At 44.5% G+C, this 18,419-nt stretch overlaps 2 protein-coding genes and 1 pseudogene across 12 annotated transcripts in view; 1 reads left to right on the plus strand and 2 right to left on the minus strand.

Moving 5' to 3' along the window:
• Positions 1–18,419, minus strand: part of LOC138772585 (catenin alpha-1 pseudogene) — a 719,716-nt pseudogene that overhangs the window by 406,708 nt on the left and 294,589 nt on the right.
• The window catches only part of CCDC200 (coiled-coil domain containing 200), a 101,796-nt gene that overhangs the window by 75,404 nt on the left and 7,973 nt on the right, over positions 1–18,419 (plus strand). For 3 of the 9 annotated variants that reach the window (XM_069952676.1, XM_069952679.1, XM_069952678.1), the window contains exon 1: positions 14,540–14,627. The exons of 5 other annotated variants lie outside the window; for them this stretch is intronic. In XM_069952676.1, coding sequence (XP_069808777.1) covers positions 14,566–14,627 — 62 coding nt within the window. In that variant the 5' untranslated portion in view covers positions 14,540–14,565. Of the gene's footprint in view, positions 1–12,268; positions 12,403–14,539; positions 14,628–18,419 lie in introns of those variants that run through there. One more of the 9 variants, XM_069952682.1, reaches the window with a different exon arrangement.
• Positions 1,303–4,416, minus strand: ARL4D (ARF like GTPase 4D). 3 transcript variants are annotated; one of them, XM_069952193.1, is made up of 2 exons: positions 4,333–4,416; positions 1,303–2,595 (listed from the first exon to the last, which is right to left on the minus strand). In XM_069952193.1, the coding sequence occupies exon 2, from the start codon at positions 2,482–2,484 to the stop codon at positions 1,882–1,884; it is 603 nt and encodes a 200-aa protein (XP_069808294.1). In that variant the 5' UTR covers positions 2,485–2,595; positions 4,333–4,416; the 3' UTR covers positions 1,303–1,881. The 3 variants fall into 3 exon arrangements, with proteins under 3 accessions (XP_069808294.1, XP_069808293.1, XP_069808295.1); XM_069952192.1 differs by having other exon boundaries at positions 4,318–4,411; XM_069952194.1 differs by lacking the exon at positions 4,333–4,416 and adding an exon at positions 2,981–3,056.

Below are 18,419 nucleotides of genomic sequence, written 5' to 3' on the forward strand. Positions count from 1 at the left end.
CCAAGACGACAACAAGACGACCTTGTGACTTTTCTAAATGGAGAAGGCTGGGAGCTATTAACTACAGTGTAAACTGAGTATTTCAATGGACCTCTAAAAGAAATCCCAACACATTGAAGGTGCAATCCAATCTGAAGAGCAGACGCCGATATAAGTTGTGCCGAAAAAGTCCTCCGATAACTTGTCGTTTAATCATATAAATCTCTGCGCATTTTAGAATATAAAGTCATTTGGCCACTCCTACTCTGACAGCTCTCTATAGGCACATATAGTTGTCAATCACTCACTAGGACCGCCCACATGACTCTTCATGCCAGTATAAGCATGAATAAGTCATCATGAAACTATAGGTCAATCTGCTTAGTGCCTTCTGCTCTGTAACATGCTGCCTGCAGATTGGACTGCACATTTAATGTGACAGGATCCCTTTAAGAGACCTTAAAAGTTTTTACCAGGAATAAAGCATTGGATTACCAGTGGCTAAAGAAGTTGGATGCAGCCCTAGGGTGTCCTGGAAAACATGGATACAGCTTATGGCCTATGGCTGTACCCATGTATTCCAGGACTTCCTAGGGCTGCATCCAACTTCGGCCACCAGTAATCAAATGCTGCACACCCGAGCTTCACTCATCTCTAGTTTTCACCATTTGGACCTAGTAGAATTGCATCTACTTTTTACCTCGGATATGTTATGGACAGAAAGGTCTTTGGGGAAAGACAGAAATCAGATTCCTCAGTAGTACAGCCTTAGAATTTTGGGCCTGTATGGTTTACACTAGCCCTTATGGCCATAATGCACACCTAATATGTCTGCATTCAGCTAGTGATAACCTGATCGAGACTGGGTTTTCGTCATAGAGAGGTGAATGGGACCACCAAAAGTCAAGAAAGCATGCTTCAGTCTGATCGTTCAGCTTTGGATACCGGTGGCTGAAGAAGTTGGATGCAGCCCTATAAGGTCCAGGAAAACATGTATACAGCCATAGGCCATCTCCATGTTTTCCCAGACTCCCTAGGGCTGCATCCAACTTCTTCAGCCACCGGTATTCAAAAACTGAACAATCAGACTCGAGCACGCTCATCTCTAGTAGTCACATTATTGTAAAAAAGAATTCTACCCCTCCCAAGTTCTATATGGACCTTTATTCACAAACACTACAAGGGTGCAGAATTTCCATTGAATGCTATATCTTACGCCCACAAGGAGCAATCTGTATGGATAAGACAAGGACGTTACACCAGGACGTCCGCCTCACGCTGTAATAGAAATATTCCGGAATAACTCCACAAAAAAAAGACGGATGCGATCTACTTTTCATTTATTTACTATAAATAACTTAAGTGACCATCCTACAAACATATACAAGGCTTGTACAAAATAACAAATCCATTCATTTCGTGGTAAGGAGACTTGGGAATTAAAAAAAAAAAAATTACCCAAAGACTCATAAAAAAAAAAAATATGCTAAGCAATAGTGATCAAGTATATAAACAGTATATGCTACCCAATTGTCTTTATTAAATAAGTAAATGTCCCTTATCCTTCTGTCTTCACGTGCACAGGTCGTCCAAGGCCAATGGTCGTTGCGCGGTCATAAAAACAGTGTTCCGTTTCTGCAAGACAACTTTTTCCCTATTGTGTCCATATCCTGGTGTAAAATGTACCGCTAAATAGATTCACTCCAGTTTGAATGGATTGCATGTGAGGTTGTGCAGGATCATGCTTTTCTGGAAGGTCAAGGTTTTACCCAGCATGGCCAATGACCGGTAACTAGAGAGGCAGAGTTCAGCTTGCTGGTTACAGTAGCAAGGCGGAAACTTCCATTAAAACAGTGAAGTTCTCCTTTATCGATGTAACACTTCAAAAAGATGGGAGAACGTTCATCGCTTCTTTTTGCTGTGTCTCAGCATCTTCTTCCTCTTTAAGATCATATCGTAAAGTTTCTCAAGTCCTTGATGCAAGCCTCTGCCGTCCACAGCGCTGCAGCCCTGAATGTGGCTCAAGGTGGACGTACCAAGTTCGTGCAAGGCTAGTAGCTTCTCCACCTCTGTTACGGAGAGTGCGTCGGCTACGTCTTGTTTGTTTGCGAGGATTAAAACAGGCACGCCTTGGTTTTCAGAAGTCCTGGTAATTTTATGGAGCTCCACTTTGGCCTCCTCCATCCGTTCCTGCTCCGAAGAGTCCACAACAAACACCATACCGTCCGTCCGTCTGGTGTACGATTTCCATAAAGGTCTTAGTTTCTCCTGGCCGCCTACATCCCAGACTTGGAAAGTGATTGCTTTGGAATTCCCAACTGGGGCCTTTATCTTTTCCATATTAAATCCCTTGGTGGGAACGCATTTCACAAACTCCTTGAATTTTAGTCTGTACAACAAAGAGGTCTTCCCGGCAGAGTCCAACCCAATAACCACAACGTGTAGGGTCTGAAAGGTAGGTAGAAAGGAGGTGTTGGGCGCTATTTCGGTAAGATGGTTCCCCATAGCTTCTTAAGTGCGTGATGCCTCGATAACGTCTTTAAGATGGTACTTGAATTCTTCAAAGAAGTCACATAGCAGGACGGGTGGGTGTTATTGTCACTCTGAAATCCTTATCTGAAAGCGAAAAAGTGGAGACCATTAGTCAACATCTGGCACTGATAAAGAAATAATTAAAGGCAAACTGGAGGGGGTTGAAAGAACATGCAGCGTAAGAAATGTAAAGTCCCCTCCCCCAATCTTACAATGCCTATGTGCACAGACTACAGAAAGTCAAACAAGTCCTATGGAGTCCATACGGTATAGCACCTTCTACAGCATAGGGTTAAACCTACTAGGACTGGTTTGAAATTGGAGCCTGGCTTAATTTATCAGGCTGAGGTCATTGTTTGCTAAAGACTTTGCACATGCAAGGTACTTGGAGCAGGAATACAAGATGCATATGTTCGCACCTTGCAAGCAAAATGAGTGCTGTCCTCAAAAGAAACAAAAAAAAGTATACCGTCAAAGGCAATCCACATCAAAGAAGTCTTGCACTGTAGCCAACACCACCTTCAAGAGGGAGAAGCCACCAGAACAAGGACTTGGAAGCCTACGTACCCAGCTCGTTCGCCCAAGCACCATAAACACCAGACAAATATAACCTGCGTGTTTGCCGTATCCAAGGGCAGCAGCGAAAGAGTATATCCTCCTGGTTACTCCTCTGAGTAATGTTTAACAAACTTACTTTACGCCATCTACTCTCCACACATCTGCAGAGCAGTAAACCTCCCCATCCCCAGGGGTAAGGGCACTTTGCTAAGAGAGTTCATCTACATTGAATGGATTATGCCGCAGGCTCAGGTGCCCTATAGTCAATAAAGCCAGTCAGCTGTAAAGGAAAAGGCTGCAATAAACATCAGCGGGGTCTGTTGACACAATTGGAAGTCACAATAACACGGCTTAATGGGATAGGCAACATGAGTCAATGTTTTGGGAAAGCCGCTCATTTAAAGGGTGGGTTCAGTCTCTGGGGATTTAGGCAAATTACGGAGCGGTAACGGGTTATAAGAGGAAACAATATAGGAAAAGATGGAAATTTAACTATTTCTCTGCTGAATATATATTGCCCCTTTAAATCCCCCCCAAATCAGGAGCCATGATAACATATAAATTACATATGTACTGACAGACAGTACCAGACGCCGATCACTTCTCGGTCTTCGGATTATCACATTTCTGCAGCCTCCTGTTGCGGTGATCCACACCATCAATTCACAAACAAGCTGCTATTACTGTCATCGACAAAACGCTAAATATTCACAAGTCAACGGCCCATCGTACCGCTCCCCATCACCAGCCTCCTACAATGCAGATCCCCAATGCCCTCCATATACAGCTATCCACCCTGGAGCTATACACCACACAGTCAAAAACAACAGTATAAGATTACAATCCACATCAGAGGATGGAGACTCCCATTAAACCAGTCATCACACAGATGTATATAGTCAAGCAGGGTACGAATGACAGCCACTAGTGCCACGGATGCAATATATATATATATATATATATATATAAAATCGTAAAACCAGGACTATCGAATAGAGATCCCCACTACTCCCCTGTTAGGAATAAATTTGCACATTTTGAAAAATAGTGCAATATATATATATATATATATATATATATATATATGTTGCATATGGTATTATACTATAACATACAGACTATTCATAGTAAAGATCCCGCAGAAATCCTGCATTCTCCCACCTGCTCCAGGTATATAATAATAGCCAATAAGGACCTCTTAAAGGACATGTACATGGCAGTCATAGATTGCCCTGCTGTGGCCCTCACCTTGTGCTCACACACCCTGTGTATACAGATCTGTAGTTGTATCCAGCAGTAGTCCCGGTATATTCCTGCAGTAAGCTCCACTCTCCTCCACAGCTGCTCCAGCTCTGCCCAGACTCCACAGCCTCCCAAGCCTTACCCTCAGCCCCGTGACGTCACGGCCAGGCCACGCCCCCTCCGCGCGCTCCCCCTGCCCGGCCTTGTTAACCCGTGAGGTGCTGGATAATAGTGGGGATTGTGTGAGGAGGCTTTTGTTATACACGGGCGGTATAATGTTACCATTCAGTGCGGGATTTAGATGTCCTGAGAGCAGGACGGGGTGTCCAGACGGGATTACTGGGCAATGAGGTTATATAAAGTGTATATGAACTATGGCCTAGTGTGTATCAGTGAGGACTACATATAAGACTACAACTCCCAGCATGCTCTGACAGGTATAATGTATAGCAGGGGGCTGCAAGCTATAGACCTCCAGCTATAGTGAAACTACAACTCCCAGCATGCTCTGATGTAATGTATAGGAGGGGGCTGCAAGTAGTAGACCTTTAGCTATAGTGAAACTACAACTCCCAGCATGCTCTGTTGTAATGTATAGAAGTGGTCTGCAAGCTATGGCCCTCCAGCTAAAGTAAAACTACAACTCCCAGCATGCTCTGATGTAATGTATAGAAGTGGTCTGCAAGCTATGGCCCTCCAGCTAAAGTAAAACTACAACTCCCAGCATGCTCTGATGTAATGTATATCAGTGGTATGCAAGCTATAGACCTCCAGCTATAGTGAAACTACAACTCCCAGCATGCTCTGATGTAATGTATAGCAGTGGTATGCAAGCTATAGACCTCCAGCTATAGTGAAACTACAACTCCCAGCATGCTCTGATGTAATGTATAGCAGTGGTATGCAAGCTATAGACCTCCAGCTATAGTGAAACTACAACTCCCAGCATGCTCTGATGTAATGTATATCAGTGGTATGCAAGCTATAGACCTCCAGCTATAGTGAAACTACAACTCCCAGCATGCTCTGATGTAATGTATAGCAGTGGTATGCAAGCTATAGACCTCCAGCTATAGTGAAACTACAACTCCCAGCATGCTCTGGCAGATAAAATATATATAGCTGCAATTATAACTATAGTCTGCAATCTCCAGTCCTGCAGCTGTTGTGAAATCACTCCTCCCAGCATCCTCAGCCAGCATCTATATACTGAGGCGCTCCAGGCAGTGTTCAACTACAACTCCTAACATGCTCAGGCATAGTGTATAGCAGTGGTGTGCAAGCTGTAAACCTCCAGCCCATGTGACACTACAAGGCCCAGCATGCTGCAGGTTGTAGTGTCATAATCCCCAGATGGCCGCTGCTGGGACGTAATAATGGGGGCTCTATTATTTTTGGCAATCTCTGCACATGTGTAAGTATCTGTTGGCAAAAGTACAATCAGGTGGTCATACATCTGCCGCACACAGCTGGGTGACCGCCATGTCAGCAGCCCCCCCCCCCCCCCATCAAGTTAAACGGACTGCAAAAACACAGTGTGAACCTACCCTTACAACTATGTGACCCCCCAAATCAAGAGACCTGATAGATATAGTAAGATGACAACTTCTTCTCTTCTATAGACTTTCTCCTAGTTTGGAGCTGTAGACAGTAGTGAGTGTAGTCCATCAGACTGGAGTTCTTATGAAGTAGTACATGTGCTCCACCTTGTGGAACTCTACAATATTACCAGTCAGTTGTAATATTCTCAGGGCTGTATGGCAACTTTGGCCTCGCAATAAAGATCTGTGACCAGAAACCGGAATCCACCCGAACTGAGGCAAGTTACAGGTCACCCCATGCCATGTATGAGCATACCTTAAAGGGGTTATCATTTATAACCTATACACAAGATTGGTATTAAAGGGGTATTCCGATTAAACATAACTTTTGATATGTTGCTGCTCATGATGAGACTAACAATTCCTTCCATACTTGTTATTATCTATTCAGTCTCCTTCCCCCAGTTCTGAGCTGCTGCTTTCTGCTGAAGACACAAAAATCTGTATGTGAGCTTTTCTCTCTGTCTCCCCCTCCTCCCCCCTCCCTTATGAGACGACTGATAGAAACAAGTTCCTGGCAGGCTTTATCTGCAATGTTGTATATTCTTTGTAATGCTGGGAGGGTTATTCTGTGGTCAAGTTGCTCTGATTGACCCTCCCAGCATTACAAAGAAGCTACAATGTTGCAGATAAAGCCAGACAGGCATTTGTTTATATCCTACTGTCCCAGAAGGGAGAGGAAGAGACAAAAGCTTACACACAGATTTTAGTGTCTTCAGCAGAAAGCAGTAGCTCAGAAATGGGGGAAGGAGACTGAATAGATAATAACAAGTATGGAAGGAATTGTTGGTCTCATTATGGGCATCAGAAGTTATGTTTGAGTGGAATACCCCTTTAATTATCAGATTGTGAGGCCTCTAACTGATCACAAGAAGGCGACCCTATGAGACTTCCATATAATTGAGAGGTGGGTGAGCATGTATGGGTCATGGGTCCAGTCACTCGCTATGGGTTTGATGGGGAATAATCAGACCCTGCCCCCCATTCAAATACTTACCCTATCCATAGTAATAATACCAGCACTTTTATATGATTCTGCAGCACCTTACAGGATCGTGATCAGTCGGACCCCCACCTGTAAAATACTTATCGCCTGTCCTTTGCATAGGTGATACGTTATAATCTTGGCATAACCCCTTTAATGCTGTGGTAATCCCCTAATATAATAATGAAAGCAGCCATAGGTAGCCATGCCCCTTTCCAGGACTGGATTCCATTGACCCAGCGCTACATACAATGAGGTTCCTGTTTACGGTCACACTTCATAATGCCTGGTCTACGGAGGGAGAAATATGGCTGTGTTCATCTGATAGATCATTGTTTTACCATTGTTATGTGTGACCCCAGAGACGTCAGTCCCTCCATTGTTCACTAGTGTCTGTCTCAGAGCACCAAAACCGGAGGCTTCTGGTCATTGAGATACATTGTGTGTTAAAGGGCAAGTCTCCCGAATATAAAAAAGGAATCCCCCCGACTCTGACTTTTCCTTTCTAAATAATTTGTAAGCAATATATATCAGTGTCATGATGTGTCGTCATACCACCCCCCCCCCCCCCCCCCCCCCAAATTCTTGACATTAGGCCGGGACCCCCTGCTGATAAGACCTTGTGCCATGTCTGATAGATGTGTCAGAACAGACTGGAGCTATAAAATCCTATTAATAATATCCATTTACCCTGTAAAGATAAGGAGGACGATGCAATCAATCCATAAATACATTTGCTTTCATTTGCATCTTTTAACTGTTTGTTATCTTTTTCCTTTGTAATTACAAACAGGACATGATGGATTTATGTTACTTCTTATATAATGAGACGGAGGAGGTTGGTTGTATACCAGGGATAGGGAACCTTTGGCCCTCCATCTGTTGCAAAACTACAATTCCCATCATGCCTGGACAGCCAAAGCTTCGCTTTGGCTGTCCAGGCATGATGGGAATTGTAGTTTTGCAACAGCTGGAGGGCCGAAGGTTCCCCATCCCTGCTTTTTACCAACGTATATGGGAGCCTCTCAGCTTTGTACCATGAGGTTGGTGGAGAGAAGAGTGGGGCATTATGGATTTTCACTGCCCCACTCCTTTGGTTCTTGCCCGTTCTGAACATTCATGTGTATCGGGAATAGAGATGAGCCCAACTGGATATAGCTTATAGTCATAGGCTACATCCATATTTCCCAGACTCCCTAGGACTGCATCCAACTAATTCAGCTACTGGTATTTAATTGCCTAAGGGTACTATTACACAGAACGATAATCGGCCCGAATCGGCCGATTATCGTTCCATGTAATAAATACAACAACCTATTTTCGCCGGGTGCTGACTGCGCACCGCTACGTGTAATAGCGGTGCGTGGCCGGCGACTGACTATATACATTACCTATCCCCGTTCCAGGGCTGCTGCTGCAGTCTTCTCCCCGGGTCCTGCGCGCTGTAGCTTTAGAGAAGCCTGCAGCCTGTGGTTGGCTTAGCGGCCTGTCAGCTGACAGGCCACTCTGAAGTTAGAGCGTGCGGGACCCGGGGAGAAGAGGACCGCAGGAGCAGCCCTGGAGCGTGGATAGGTAATGTATATAGTTAAGCAAGGGCTGCAAGGACATCGGTAACGATGTCCCTGCAGCCCTTGTTTAACGATTATCGGGCTGTGTAATAGGTCTGGTAAACGAGCGACGATCTAGCAGATCGCTGCTCGTTTACAGGTATTATCGGGCCCCCATTGGCCTGTGTAATATCACCCTAACTATCAGACTTGACCATGATCCAGTGTCGCTCATCTCTAGTCAGTGGAACTTGAATTACAGCTGGCAGATTGTATGACATGAATCTGGCGCCATCTAGTGGTTATGTTACATTTATCTCTTATGTCTGTTATTTCTTTTTTTTATTGTGTTTATTTGTTATATATATGATTTGTTAGGTTATATTATGTTACTTTGGATTATCTGATCAAAAACAAGTGTACTGTCCGATAACAGGTGCATCTATAGGCCCCCTTAGGCTACATTCACACAGTATTACTGTCAGTCTTTTTTCAACCAAAACCAGGGGTGGAACTGACAGGGCAAAGATCTTTGCGGTTTTGGTTAAAAGAAAATATTGACGGAAATACTATGTGTGAAAATAGCCTTAATGTCCACACTACGGAATTCTTGCAGAGAACTCTCCGCGGATTCCACAGCTCGCCCCTGTTTGCGGCCTCTCGTATCTCTGGCCGTGCCATAGACTATATTGTTGAACCGGTTCATTCTTCAGGTAGACGGCGGAATCTGCCTGTGCATAGAATAGAGTCTGTTGTACAGGCGGAGATGTGTGCGGCCGCAAGCAGGGGCGAGCTGCGTAATCACCTCGTTCCCCGCTCACTGCCGACACTATTTTGCAGGCCAACAGAGAGAGCGGCGGGGGGGGGGGGGGGGGGGGGGCAATTGTTAAATCGTCCGGGCAGCCCATAGAAGATAGTGACGGTCTGCTGCCGGTGCTCCTATAGCATGGAGCGACGGCAGCTGATTGTTGCTATCTGGGTCGTTGGTCTTTCAACATGTTAAAAGACAATGACCAGCTGACATTGTGCATCTAAAGGCACTGCAAACCAGCGCTGACTTTGCTGTTCAGCATCCGCATGCATCCTTACATGGCCCCATAACGGCCGTGTAAAGGGACCCATAGTCTATAAAAGTCATCACTTATTCAAGTCTCATTTTAATTTTATTAGTGAGTCCCTTATAGTCCTCAAATAATATGTTTCCTCTTTTGTTGTGTTACACATCGGCCATCAGCACCTTCACCCTTTTTATTTCAGAGATAGATGTAATGCTGCGTTTACACGGAACAATTATCGTGCGAATTTGCATGATAACGATCGAATTCGAACGATAATCGTACGTGTAAACGTAGCGAACGATCAAGCGACGAGCGAGAAATTGTTCATTTTGATCTTACAACATGTTCTAAAATTTCGCAGATCGTTCCGTGTAAACAGTCATTCACCGATTTTACCTATGTGCGAGACAGGCTTAAACGATCGCAAAACGATTTTTCCGTACGATATATCGTTCCGTCTAAACGCTGATTGTTCTAAAAAAACATTTGTTCTTTTGATACTGTTAATTGTGCGATCGGGCGAATTATCGCTCTGTTTAAACGCAGCATAAGTCATCCACACAAAGACATGTAATAGGTAAAGGGCTGTTAAAGTACCCTCCTCCCCCGCTGTATCTGTATCTATACCTGATCATGACAAACTATTCAACAATATTTGAACAATATTCGGAACAATATTTGATTTTAGAACAATATTTGATCTCTATTATTACTATGTGTATTATACAAACCCTCTCAGTCTACCCTATCTCTCTTGCTTGCAATTCTATTAGATCTGCTCCTAGACCTAAAGGGCCAGACTATATCTGATGTCACCTTTCAGTCTGTAAATAAATGATTGATAACCCTATTATATCAAGTGTGGATTATACTGAAAAAGTGGAAGCCACAGTAAATATGACTCCTATACCACAATGTAAACAGTAAACCAACAAAACCCCATTACATACATGCTAATGGCCGGTGTATCTAACCAACAACAAACACTATCCTCTAATCCTTTTAAACCATTGTATCTATGAACTTTCATAAAGATTTGTTATTCTTGCGTCTGCATTGTGTTCATTTCCATATGAAAGGCCTGAAGGGTCACACAACACTGACTTTATCTGGAAGACCAAGTGTTCGATTGTATGGAATACACATCAATAGCGCACATCCAATACCCAACCAGTCATATTATAATGAGGAGGAAATTTCATGTACTATATCCATAGGAGGTGGAGATCATACCAAATATGTATCATAGATAGGAGATAGATAGATAGATAGATAGATAGATAGATAGATAGATAGATAGATAGATAGATAGATAGGAGATAGATAGATAGATAGATAGATAGATAGATAGATAGATAGATAGATAGATAGATAGGAGATAGATAGATAGATAGATAGATAGAAGATAGATAGATAGATAGATAATAGATAGGACATAGATAGATAGATAGATAGATAGATAGATAGATAGATAGATTCAAAAATGCAGCAGCACTCCAAAAGTCCAAGGAAAAAGTGAAGATTTATTAACACTCCATGCAAAAAATACAGCGACGTTTCTGACTGCACACTGCAGTCTTTTTTCAAGCTTGGAAAAAGACTGCGGTGTGCAGTCAGAAAAGTTCAGTAGTGGATTATAATAGGGGCGTTTGGGGCGGCAGCCCGGGAACCTGAGCTCCTGGGCGGCCCATGACCACCCAAAAAGACTTATACTTTCAGTGGTGTACTGTCTCCTGGCTACACTTCTGCCATGATTTGCAAAAAATCACAGTTTTTTTATGGCAATTTTGCACAAATCAGGACATCATGACATTATCTATCCTGTACTATGAACGCCAGGCTAGTGCTTCCATAGTTACAGTGGGGTGGGGGGGCCCAGGCTTGGTGAACAGCCCGGGGCCTATGGTAAAGTTAATCCGCCCCTGGAAATGTTGCTGTATTTTTTGCATGGAGTGTTAATAAATCTTCACTTTTTCCTTAGACTTTTGGAGTGCTGCCGCATTTTTGAATTTATATTGGAGTACACCTGGATCGGGGTACGCGGTGTGCACCCACCTGCATATTATTTTACCACGAGTGCTGCGGCTTTTTTGCTATTGAGATAGATAGATAGATAGATAGCCTCATGTGATCACAGTGCCACTATTGCTCTTCTAGATGTAGTTCTATAAGCTGTGCAGTCACTATATATATATATATATATATATATAAGCTGTGCAGTCACTATATATATATATATATATATATATATATATATATATATATATATATATATATAAGTTGTGCAGTCAGTATATGGTATTGTTGTACATTGGGACTAGTCATGTACATTATGTATTAGCTGTCGTTGCTCCTCTCACAGCCTGAGCCACAATGTCCTGTACTGATCACCTGCTTTGTCTCCTGACCTCAGAGAATTGTCATTCCTTATGTGTGGCCGCAGCTCATGTACGGACTATTATTACTATGGTTACTTGCCATACAACACGGTGTAATGTTACTAGAGACCTGTGTCCATCGGACGTCATACATTAACCCCTGCCGCTCTGTACCTCATCGATAAAAAGATAGAGAACTATGAGGGGAGATTCGATCAGTCTTATAGTATAGATTACCTATTGCCCATAGTAACCAATCACAGCTCAGCTTTCATTTCTCATATTGCTCTGGTAAAATAAAAGCTGAGCTCTGATTGGTTGGTATGGGCAACAAAGATAACTACAATTCCCATCATACCTGGACAGCTTTGGCGTCCGGCATCATACTTGGACAGCTTTGGCTGCCGGGCATGATGGGAATTCTAGTTTTGCCACAGTTGGAGGGCCGAAGATTCCCATCTGTGCTCTAGAGTCAATTTCTCCTTTCTAAAGAGTAATAACCTGTGACAGGATACATAAGGGGTAAAGCCACCATGTAACCTTCCATTAACACACCACATTGTATGAGTGTATATGTCCTGAGTCATGTATAATGATGGTTTTGAGTCTGTCACGGACAGCGTATACTTTGAAGTCTATGGGCCTGTTGGCATCGCTGTAGGCCAGGATGCTGACGTACAGCCTGTCCTGAAAACCTAATGTGAAAGTAGCATTATGTATATGTAGTCCTGCCCATGGTAGATGTCAGGGGAGGAAGGCATCTTGGATTTCAACATACTTGACACTTAGCTGCTACAGGAGATGTCTGGCAGCAGTTTACTGTTGAGTGGGAGGAATAGCTGTTGCCTAAATAATCATTCGGATGACGTTAAGATATCCGTATACTTACCATAACTGCTGGATAAATGCTTATTCAGCCCAAGGCTATCTCTTTCCAAATCCGTCTGTGTACATGAGGTACACATTATGGTCCATAAGGAGTGAGGGGTGAAGCCTCACTTATCTCCTGGAAAACAAATGGTCAGGCTGGTAAAATCTTACAGACAGATGAAGTCAGGAGAGAGTCAGGAGGTAGACAGTCAGCCGGTACTTTGTTTTCTGTTGTGTATGGAGACCTATAGGTTTTGGAATATGCCGTCATACTTAGGGTTCACATCTAAATACATTGGAGGAGTTTACTATCACTTACATTGTTCTGTGCAGCTGATTTGGAGATATCTTCCTGAATAAAGAGGACTCTGAGCACACTAGTCCTTTCTATTATGTGCATGTGCTCAGTAGTCCTTGATATTCATGAGCACCAGCAAACTCTGCCCACCAGCCGCTGATTGACAGTTGTCTATCTATACCATATATATATATATATATATATATATATATATATATATATATATACTGTGAATAGGCAGACAACAGACAACTGTCAATCAGCAGCCGGAGAGTGGCGTAGCCTGAAGCCGATTATCCTGCATATCAGGAGAACAGCTTAACAGACATTCACTGCACTATTCAGCATTTCTTTCACTAGTTTATACTGCCTTTATTTAAGGCATCATAAACCTAGTGACAGATTGCCAAATATTACCATCAAATATGTGAGCAAAGTCTTTTGAAGTGTTTACTTAGCGATTTTCACGCTGTTTTGCCATGAATTGCACAATTTCTGTACATTAGTAGGAAAATAATTTCAAAAATCCATCATAAATGCAAAAAAAAAAAAAAAATTGCCATGTGGGAACACAGCCTGGACCAATATTCTCATGTGCATATGATTTGGCAAGCGGCTAGTGTAAACATTCCAAAAATGCTGATCGCATCTTTTACATTGACATTAGAGGGATACTATTTGCAGGTTAGAAGTGCAAGGGGTGCTAAGCATGAGTGGGAGTCTCTCACCTTGATTTTCAGCGCTGTTTTCGAGTAGTTTGTAGTTTAACACTTATGCCCCCCCCAGTACACCAAATTGCCTTATTAGCATACAGAATAAACTACAAACTAAACAAAACAGCGCTAAGGATTAAGGTGAGAAACTTTCCTTCATCCTCAGCTCCCCATGCGCTATAGGGACATGGAGTAGAGTAGCGTAGAGGAGGGGAGTTAGCCAGAGGAGCCCCAACCCAGTGTAGCAATGTACTCTGCCAGAACCTGGAGACATTTTTGTACTGAACTGTTTACTTGTATTTGTGTATAAACTTTGGTCTGACCACCTTCTGCCCCTAGGTATCTACCCAGTAGGGTAACACAAGCCCCTGCCGTGGTTATCTGGGTGTAGCTAATTGCGCATTGTGCGATAGGATACGTAGGCCTTCAGTACTGGCTGCTTTGTCCTATCAAGGCTAGTTCCTTTTGTTTCAGGATACTGCCCTGCTCTTTCTAGACATGTTCTCGGCATGGTTCAGGGTGTTCCTTTGGTGACCTCTCCCTTTAAAATGCTTAGCACTACATAATATAAAAAGCGGTAGTAGTATAAAACAGGCTGGTCTCTAACTCCATCTGTACACTGTTGTGTCTAGACTAGACAGCACTTGTTGTCCCTGACAGGGGTCCAGGCCCTGGCTTAACTACAACAGGAACAGTGGTCTTTGTGTCTTTCCTCCCTGAGAATCTGAATAAGACTACTCTGCAGTTCCTTCACCATATAACTCCTCCTACAGGCTTCTATATGCCTGCCTGTGAGTGGTGGGGATGAGTGTGTGCAAGAGAAAGGAGAAAAGAGATACGTTAGAAGTCAAGAGCACCTCCTATTGGTCAGTAATAAACACATGGTATAACAACAACATTAACCCAATTCTGACTTCAGCTGTGCACATACATAAGAGAATATAAAACACTGACACCTAGTGGTGAAACTTTAGAATACCTCATCATCACTTGACCTTAAGTGAAAACTTTGTGACAGGCTCATAATAGACAGAAAAAAACACCAGTGGTGGGACACCACACATTCACATTGCACTTTCCTTGCATTACTGCATCCTTTAATTGCAGTAATTTATCATTTCATTGCAGCGCTGCATCACTTCATTGCGGAAATTAATCATTTAACTCCAGTTCAGCCTTCCATGTGCGAACATACCCTCAAAGAACCTATTACAAGGCTCCCAATATTTTATAGGTGTAAATTAAAGAGAACGGCCAGTCGACTTCCTATAACATTGATCGGCACTACTTAAACTTTGAACCCAGTGATATTAGAGATGAGGTCTGGACAGTAGTTTTGTCTATTGATGGGATTAAGATTTCACCATTGTGTCATTAAACATTAAGAAGAAAGCTAATGATGCCTGCATAGTGACTGTGTGTACCAGCAGACAGGGCTTAGCTCTAATCTGATTGCACAGACCTGATAGTCCCTGCTTGTTCCTCTAACAATCGGTTTGCCAGCTTCATTAGCACCTGTGCTCCATTAACACATTGTTACACAGCGGGTATCGGTGCGGATTAGTTTATTGACACGTTACAGGGGAGACATTCCTAGAAACCCGAGACTAAACAGCATGAGTATCAAAATGTGCAAGACGTAACATTGAATGCATTATTTCTTCTTCCCAGATAAATGACTGGAGACAATATGCCGGCATATGGTGTGCAGCAAAGAACTCATTCAGGGTGGCCTCATTTTTGCGCTGCTATTTTTGCAGTTTTTCCTGATATTTTTGGCAATTCCTTCTTTTTTTTTTTTTTTTTTTAATAAAATAAACACTGCATCAGATATTGATAAACTGTTCTGCTTCGGCAATGTTCTCCGGGCCCAAACGGTCGGCACTTGATTCCCCGAGCCCGCTCAACAATGTACAAACTATATTTTATGTGTGTGGATAGAAATGAGCGAATCGGCATGTTTATAACAAGGGATCGGCAAAGTTTGAAGCAAAATTTGGGTTTGTCCCAACAGAACCTTAAAGGAGAAGTGCGGTGGATTATAAAATCTGGCAGCCGGCAGGGGCAGGGAGGAAATTGATAAAAGTAGTTACTTACCTCTCCCTGTGCCCGCGGTGAGCAGCGGGATCGGCCTCGGGACCCCTGCCGTGTTCCAGGATCTCTGGAGCTGACATGTCACAACCCAGCTGATGGACTGGCAGTGACTAGGGCGGAGCACTGTTCCTGTCACTGATTGGCTGAGCAGCCAGTCCATCACCTGGGACAGGCCGTCATTACAAATCAGGACAAGATGCCTTCTGGCGGGGGCCCGAGGCCGGTCCTGACGCTCACCATGGGTACGAGGATAGGTAAGTTAGTACTTGTAATAAGTTTCCCCCCTGCCCCTGGCAGTTGCTGGATTTTATAATCTGACAGACTTGACCTTTAAGCGAACCGCACTAAAACAGCTAAATGATTGCAGGTGTTTAACTCTTTTAATGCTGTTCAGTAATCTGCCTCCACTGACTGAGATGGGAAAGCACTGCAACCAGTAATTGGCTGAGCCGGCTGTCATGTTCATTTCGTAAGAGACAGACCACTGAGCCAATTACTGGCCACAGTGTTGTCCTGTTGTCCAGTGTGATTGGCTGAGCAGGCTGGAGGCTGCTGAAGACCTGTAGGAAGATTCAGGGGGAACGTGTACAGGTAAGCAGGGTCGGCGTTAGGGGGGGGCAAAGAGGGCAGTTGCCCAGGGCCCCCATCCCCCAGGGGCCCCCTGCCCCAGTTACAGTGAGTGTTAGGTGCAGGACCGCACAGTGCAGCCTCTGTCAGTGATCCCTGGCTACAGCTAATAGCTGCTATCAGGGGTCACACAGAGGCTACAGGACGCTCTGCTCCGGAGTGTGTAGCTTCCCCCTCCCCCTCCCTCCTGTACCATGTGATTTCCTCCGTCTTCCTGGTGAGACTGGTGTGGCAGTCGGGACGATAGAGGAGAGGGCTGCAGGGTGAGGATCAGGCCCGCTTCTGCCATGAGGCGGAATGAGCCTTCCGCCTCAGGCGGCAGATTTTGCGGTCCGGCAGGGGGCGGCATTATGTCCCCCCTGCTGTCATTTTTGTTAAGTATCACTTAACAAAAGTGACAGCGGCCGCTCACCTGTCCCGTCGCCCGTGCTCTCCACATCCCGTCAGGTCCCGCGATGTCACCCTGCAGCTGTCACGGACCTCCAGGCTGTGATGAGTGCCCGGGGTCAGTGGGGGACGCGCTGGGGTGATCGTGTCGCGCGGGACAGCCCCGCGCGACCCGATCACCCCACTCACTCACCACAGCCTGGAGGTCCGTGACAGCTGCAGGGTGACATCGCGGGACCTGACGGGATGTGGAGACAACAGAGAGCGCGGGCCGGCTGCGGTGTGGGACAGGTGAGTGGATGGCTGCGGCGGCGGGGGTGGGGGGGGGGTGGGTGCCGGCCACCACTCAGGGCAGCCGCCTGAGGTTTGCCTCAGGCGGGCGAAACCCCAGAATCGGCCCTGGTGAGGATCACAGCCTCCTGCTGCTGCCATGGACAAGGACAACTACACCCAGCATGCTCTAGTGGACAGAGGTGGCAGCAGAGAGCAATGTGTCAGACTGGAAAGAATACACCACTTCCTGCAGGACATACAGCAGCTGATAAGTACATGAAGACTTAAGATTTTTAAGTAGAAGTCATTTACAAATCAGTATAAATTTCTGCAATCAGTCGATTAAAAAAAAAAAATAAATGAAAATAAAAAGAAGTACCCCTTTAACCCCTACACAACTAAGGACGTACCGGTACGCCCTGAAAGTCTGTCCCCAGACGACCCTGGGTGCACCGTTACGTCCTTTCCTAGGAACCGTGCTCCGAAGCGGAGCATGCTTCATAGGAGGTGGGGGCCGGCTGCAGTGAGCAGCCTGGCCCTCACTGTTAATGACACTCTGCAGCAATCGTGCATCAGCATGTCATTAACCCCTTAAACGTCTGTCACTTACTGATCGGGACCCCCGCAGTGTGACTGTGGGGGTCCCGATCACTTTAACAGACCGCCAGAGGTCTCTCGCCTTTCTCCGTGTGGTCTAATGGTGCTCTGTTGATTAAGTCTGCCACAGGCTTCATAAATATAGTATTAATAAAAACTAAAGATCATGGAGGAAAAAATGACACCCCATACAGCCCTGTAGGTGAAAAAATAAAACCGTTATAAGCGTCACAATTAGGGATGGTCCGAACCTATGAATGTATGAACCCGAACGCTCGGCAGCAGATTCCCGCTGTCTGCCCGCTCCGTGGAGCAGGTGGATACAGCGGGAGTAACGCCTGGAAAACTGGGATACAGCCTATGGCTATGGCTGTATCCCAGTTTTCCAGGCTGTCCTCCCGCTGGATCTGCCCGCTGCACGGAGCGGGCAGACAGCGGGAATCATTACCGAGTCACAATAGGCCCATTTTATTAATAATTAATTGCAAAAAAAAGGATTTCATTAATAAAAAAACATATAACATTAGACAATTTGTGTAAACCTGCATATGGTTGTGTTCGGACTGACCTATAGAATAATAGTATCATGTCGCTGTTACCATATACTGCATTACGTAGACACAGGAACCCCCCAAACGTAACAATATTGCATTCTTTTTTACGATTTCACCAATTTATAT

This window comes from Dendropsophus ebraccatus, chromosome 14, assembly GCF_027789765.1.
Source record: "Dendropsophus ebraccatus isolate aDenEbr1 chromosome 14, aDenEbr1.pat, whole genome shotgun sequence".
Taxonomy (NCBI): Eukaryota; Metazoa; Chordata; class Amphibia; order Anura; family Hylidae; genus Dendropsophus; species Dendropsophus ebraccatus.